The sequence below is a fragment of the Gekko japonicus genome, unplaced genomic scaffold, assembly GCF_001447785.1.
Source record: "Gekko japonicus isolate JY-2015 unplaced genomic scaffold, Gekko_japonicus_V1.1 scaffold2914, whole genome shotgun sequence".
In the NCBI taxonomy this organism is placed as follows: Eukaryota; Metazoa; Chordata; class Lepidosauria; order Squamata; family Gekkonidae; genus Gekko; species Gekko japonicus.
The window spans coordinates 99,267-105,073 of record NW_015165912.1 but is presented as its reverse complement, the minus strand read 5'-3'; the positions used below and the strand labels follow the sequence as shown (position 1 = coordinate 105,073).

Here is a 5,807-nt window from a genome sequence, read left to right as displayed (position 1 = left end):
CAGATTATGTTTCTGTAGAAGGCTCAAAAGCAGAGGCTGGGAAAGAAAACTGGCAGTTCTTGCACGGTCTCCCACGCACTTGCTAACTCTTCTCGATGTTCTCTCCACAGGATGAAGTGGTCCAAGATCCCTCATTTGCCCCTCCGCTCGCTTGCCCTTTTGTCACAAAACCATTCCTTTTGAAAGCCAAGATCTCCATACGCCGACGCAAGAATCCAAACCGGTCTGGGGGAATAAAAGGAAAGACGGCGCTGAGCCCTTGGCTCCCCTCTGATGGAAATGCCTCACAAGTTGTCAGGGGAAAATGGCTTCGACTTCACCCAGAAACTTATCTTTTCTAGCACCTCAGACCCAGTGGAGAGTAGCCTCAGTTTCGATATCCCCACTCCCAGGGAGTCTTGTTCTACCCCTCTAAGCAACGGCACTTTATACTCCAACGCCAACAGCCCTTCGGACTCGTGCGCAAAACCCCTCTGCGAGGCCAGATCCGAAGGCAAAGGCCCGTACAGCACAGGGATTAAATATGTCTCCTCAGAAGAAGAGGGACTGGAGTGTGGGTGGGGGGCCTTTACTCCGAGTTGTTTACAGTTCTGCAATGCCCCCAAGGGGGTCTTGTTCTTCCTCTGCGCGGCCTCTTTCCTGCAAGGCATGACGGTCAACGGCTTCATCAATACGGTCATCACGTCCATCGAGCGGCGGTTCGACCTGCGGAGCTATGAGAGCGGACTGATCGCTAGCTCGTACGACATCGCGGCCTGCGTGTGCTTGACATTTGTCAGTTACTTTGGGGGGAACGGGCATAAGCCGCGATGGCTCGGATGGGGGGTGTTCATCATGGGGATTGGGTCCCTTGTCTTTACGTTGCCCCATTTCACCACCAGCCAGTACGAGGTACATTTCTTGCAGGACACGGACATGTGCTTCTCCAACCAGAGCGTGCGGTGCTCGGGGAGCGCTTCCAGCCTCTCGAATTACCGGTTCATCTTCATGCTCGGACAGTTTCTACATGGGATCGGAGCGACACCTCTCTATACCCTTGGAGTGACCTATTTGGATGAAAATGTCAAGTCTAACTATTCACCTGTCTATATTGGTAATCAATATGTTGAAACTGGTTTTTCTCTCCTGTTTTCTTGGTCTTTTCACCTCCCCAAAGAGCTATCTGTTGATTATAATTTAATAGATCAGTGATACTCACTTGGCTGCTTGCAGAGAGCCACATTCATAATTTCCATGAACCAGAAGAACCACATACAGGCCTGTAGTGATGCTGGGGCTTTGGGGGGCTCTGCCCCCTTTCTTAAAGACACAGTCCCACAAGTGCCATGTTCAGGGGTCATTTCATACAAAAAGAGGTGCAGGGGTTCATTAGCATAACTCATTAGCATAAATTATTTGCATATGCCACACCCCCTGACATCACTGGAAGTGTGTCAGAAGGCAACACCCACTGCTCAGGCTTCACTGGACTGTTTTGGATTGCTAGCTATTGGGGGGGGGATGTGCAGATCTGTCCTCGCAGAGGAGGGAGAGCTTGTACCTGAATAAAACTTGGTCTTAAAGGTGCCACTGGACTGTTTTGGACCAGGGGGCCGGGGGGAGCCCTGCAACTTACCTGGCTGCTTCTTGCTCTGACTGAGGGCTGCTGGGAGCAGGGGGTGGGGCTTGTTGCATGTGCCCGCCCCCTGGGCTCTTTACTGCCGGAGCTCCACTCCTGTACGCTCCTGCAGGAAATGACCCCTGGCCATGTTGGTGAACAGTGCTTAGAAGAGCCACAGGTGGCATGTAAAAGAGCTGCAGAGTGAGTATCACTGGTGTAGATTATGCCTATGTTTATTTTGATTGCATATGTTCTACAGTGTCCCCTGTAGGCTGAGTTAGTGTGAGCTAGCTCACAGTTTTTTAGCCTCCGGATCACACGTATTTGTCTTAGCTCAGGAAGGATGGCTCCAGAGTAAACCAATTGATGCCGCAGCCAAATCGCTCGCTCGCAACTTTAATGCCAGTTGCTCACAAAATAGAATTTTTGCCCACAAGACTCCACAGCTTAGAGGGAGCATTGTTCTATCATTCTTTTTGAATTTATTTGATTGCACATAACCTACCTAAGAACCCATGGTTCAGTATTAACAGATATGCTTTGCTCGGTTCAGTCGCCAGCACCTCCAAATGAGACTCGCAAAATCCCCTGCATTTTATCCTCACAACAACCCTTCGAGACGGTTTAGATTGTGAGAGACTGATTGGCCTAAGAAAACGCCATTCGTTTCATGATGAGCAGGGGTTTGAACTTTGAACCTGAGCCTCCCCAGATGTAGTGTTACATTCTAGCCCCCATGTGGCTCTGACTGCCAAACTTATGAATTGGGATCACAGGGTGAAGCAATCACCAAAATTGTATTCCTGGTTGTGCTATGGCAGCAAGACAGCCAGAAATCCATTGTAAGCTTGAGTCCTTCCCACTTTTAGATTGTCTTCTAGGCTGGGCACCTTGCCAGTTCTCATCCCAAAGATTAACCAAGTATGTTCCAGACATGCTCTCCAGTTGCCAGCCTTCACATTATGGTGGCAGGTCTCCCACTGGCAGCCACCTTTGCTCGCTGCCAATCTGAGAGGCGGCAGGAGAAAAATAAAGAAAATATTACTTCGGGCCTCTGTGCCAACACATCATTTCCAGGTACAACCCAGAAGTGGCAGAGCATCACTTGCCCCAGAGTCCCTGTCTATACCTTGTGGCGGTTTTACTCTATGGTAAAACCGTAAGATTTCTGATGAATCCTAGAGCTACCCACTGTTACTTCCAGGTTGTATCCCCCCTGTTACTTCCAGGTTGTATCCGGAAGTGACATAGCAGTGCACAGGATGTAGTGACCTCCTTCATGTCCCTGCCCCCAAGCTTCCCGCTGGTTGCTAGGCACAGCCTGGCGACCGTACCTGCAGTAAACTGTTTCCCCAGTGTGCTTTAAACTATATTTAAACTGCAATGTTCTAAAACTCTTCAAAGGGTTCTTTCCTGGAAGCGGAGTTACAGGCTAAATAAGGGCATTCCTCCATATAAATCCCACAGTACCTGATGGTGAAAATGCACCCCACAGATACTCGGCAGCATGTGTCAAATATCTCCAAAAAGAAATGTAATTCTCTTGGAACCTTACGGAGCTGCCACGCTCTGCTCTTACTCATCTAATTGGCTCCTCGGTACACAAAAGTGAGCATTAGTCAGAAATGCAGCTGTTAGCCAGCTTGAGTGCCAAAGAGGACAGTTACAGGCAAAGTAGATAATGGCTTCTCTTCTCGTAATCAGCTTCCTCCACGTCATTCATACGTACACAAATTATGGACAAGGAACATCCGTCCTATGTTATCTGGTAGGTTGGGCAGCTCAATCCTTAGGACTTCCAGCTTTCCTGGTTCTTTGCCACAGCTCCAGTGTGGGGAGCTTGTCTCTATTGCATCGTCTACATGAGATGCAGATACAGTTGCCAACTCTGGGCTGAGAAATTTCTGGAGATTTGGGGGTGGAGCCTGAGGAGGACAGGGTTTGGGGAGGGGAAAGACCTCGTATGGGTACAGTGCCATCAATACTCCTTCTAAGCTGTGGAGCCTTGTGAGCAAAAATTCTACTTTTTGAGCTACTGGCATTAAAGGTGAGCTACTGGCATTAAAGGTGAGCGAGCAATTTGGCTACTGCATCAATCAGTTTGCTCTGGAGCCGTCCTCCCTGAGCTAAGACAACCATGTGTGATCCGGAGGCTAAAAAGCTGCGAGCTAGCTCAGACTAACTCAGCTTAGAGGGAACACACTGAATGCCATAGAGTCCACCCTCCAAAGCAGCCATTTTCTCCTGGGGAGCTGATCTCTGTTGCCTGGAGATTGGTTGTAATTCTGGGAGATCTCCAGGTTCCACCTAGAGGCTGGCAGCCCTAGATGTAAGCCCGCCCCCATCAGCAGCAGGCAGAAGGTCAGAGAGTCTGAAATGAAACCTTGCACAAACCAAAAAATTCGGCAAAATTTTAGAAGTTTTTTGGGAGGACGTTTGAAACATTTGCGGGCTGCGCTTCTGATGCCTCTCTCTCTTTTCCCCCCTCCAGCAATTTTCTACACGGCAGCCATTTTGGGTCCCGCAGCTGGCTATCTGATTGGAGGACTCTTCCTAAACATTTATACTGAAATAGGCCAACAGTAAGTTAGCAAGAGATGATTGTTCCTTACCCACTGCGTACCTGAACCTCATTTCATCTCTCTCTCTCTCTACCGGCGGGGGAGCCCCACCGCACTCCTGGAGCCGTCCTTTGTTGTGTGCGCGCGCCGCCAGCATGTCACCGGAAGTGATGCGCGACGTCGATAATGTTGAGGGCGTGGCCCCAATCGTTGGAGGAAAAACCATAGAGTTTTCCCTCCGACGATCGGGGCCACGCCCCCAACGTGATTGACGTGGTTGCGTCACCTCTGGTGACGCAGCCACGCTGCGCTTTGGGGGGCGGAGTTCCCCCCAGGGCCCGATTCCGTGGCGGCGGAAATCGGGCCTCCAAAGTGGGGGTTTACTCGCCCCCCGCCCCCACTTGGCAGCCCTACCTGACTCACCCGCAGTTGCGTCTGATCACACAGTGACAGGCTGAGTCTGCAGCGACAAAGGGCTGTGTGATCTTGTAACCGCAGGTCAACTTCCTCTGGAGGGGATAGCCTTGCTTCCTCTCCGCTTCAACTGGCGTGTGTGACCACAGCCTCTTTTTCTCGGATGCATGCTAGAGAAACTTCAGCATGTTCACTGGCCAGATGCAAACATGGCCCAAGCAACATAGTAAGATGGCCAGATTCCTAGATGGGCCATTCCACACCTTTGCTTTGTACCTCAAAGGCATCTTAACACAGGTATCACAATTGTTATAGTCACCAGGCAGCTAAGTTCCTTAAGACTGGCCCAAGGTCCCCCAGCAGAGCTTCCATGGCAAAGCAGGAATTCAAGGCCAGGTCTCCCTGATCTTAGTCCAATACCCTAGCCAGTACTCCACAGTTGTAATTAGCAAGTGATAGCTACTCATCACTTCCCTCTTTAATTCTACACTGAACTCTGTTGTGGGGAATGTACTTCTGTAGAGCTTGGGAGGGTGATAAATTAGATCCTGAAAAGACTGCATGGGGTAAATGTGGATAAGCCATCTGTCTCCCAGCATAATGGGTAATGGGTCTTTCCACACTAACTAGGTCATGCCAGTGATGGTGGAGATTTCATAGTCTGAATAAAGAATCTAAAGCCATGACTATATATAGTTTGACCCTCAGACTTAACTCCATAAATGCCAATATTTGTGTATGCTTCATGGGCCAGTAATGGGTTCTTTCCAAATTACCAGATCATGCCAGTGGAGGCAAAGGATTTCATAGTCAGAATAAACAAACTCTGTCTGTCTATCATCATCATCATCATATCTCCCTTTCTCCTATCATCTATTTACCTTCCTCTTTCTTTCTTTCTTTCTTTCTTTCTTTCTTTCTTTCTTTCTTTCTTTCTTTCTTTCTTTCTTTCTTTCTTTCTTTCTCTCTCTCTCTCTCTCTCTCTCCTCCTTCCTTCCTTCCTCTCCCCTTTTTTCCTTTCTTCTCTCTCTCTCTCTTCCTTCCTTCCCCCTTCCTTCCTTCCCTCCTTCCCTCCTTCCTTCCTTCCTTCCTTCCCTCCTTCCTTCCTTCCTTCCCTCTTTCTTTCTTTTTTCTTTCTTTCTTTCTTTCTGTCTTTCTTTCTTTCTTTCTTTCTTTCTCTCTCTCTCTCTCTCCTCCTTCCTTCCTTCCTCTCCCCTTTTTTCCTTTCTTCT

General features: G+C 49.0%; 1 protein-coding gene across 1 annotated transcript in view; it reads left to right on the top strand.

Moving 5' to 3' along the window:
* The first annotated feature begins 273 nt into the window (after nucleotides 1–273).
* Nucleotides 274–5,807, top strand: part of SLCO4A1 (solute carrier organic anion transporter family member 4A1) — a 43,071-nt gene continuing 37,537 nt past the window's right edge. Inside the window, exons 1-2 of the mRNA XM_015411396.1 lie at nucleotides 274–1,093; nucleotides 4,092–4,182. Of these exons, the coding sequence (XP_015266882.1) occupies nucleotides 274–1,093; nucleotides 4,092–4,182 (911 nt within the window). The remainder of the gene's footprint in view (nucleotides 1,094–4,091; nucleotides 4,183–5,807) is intronic.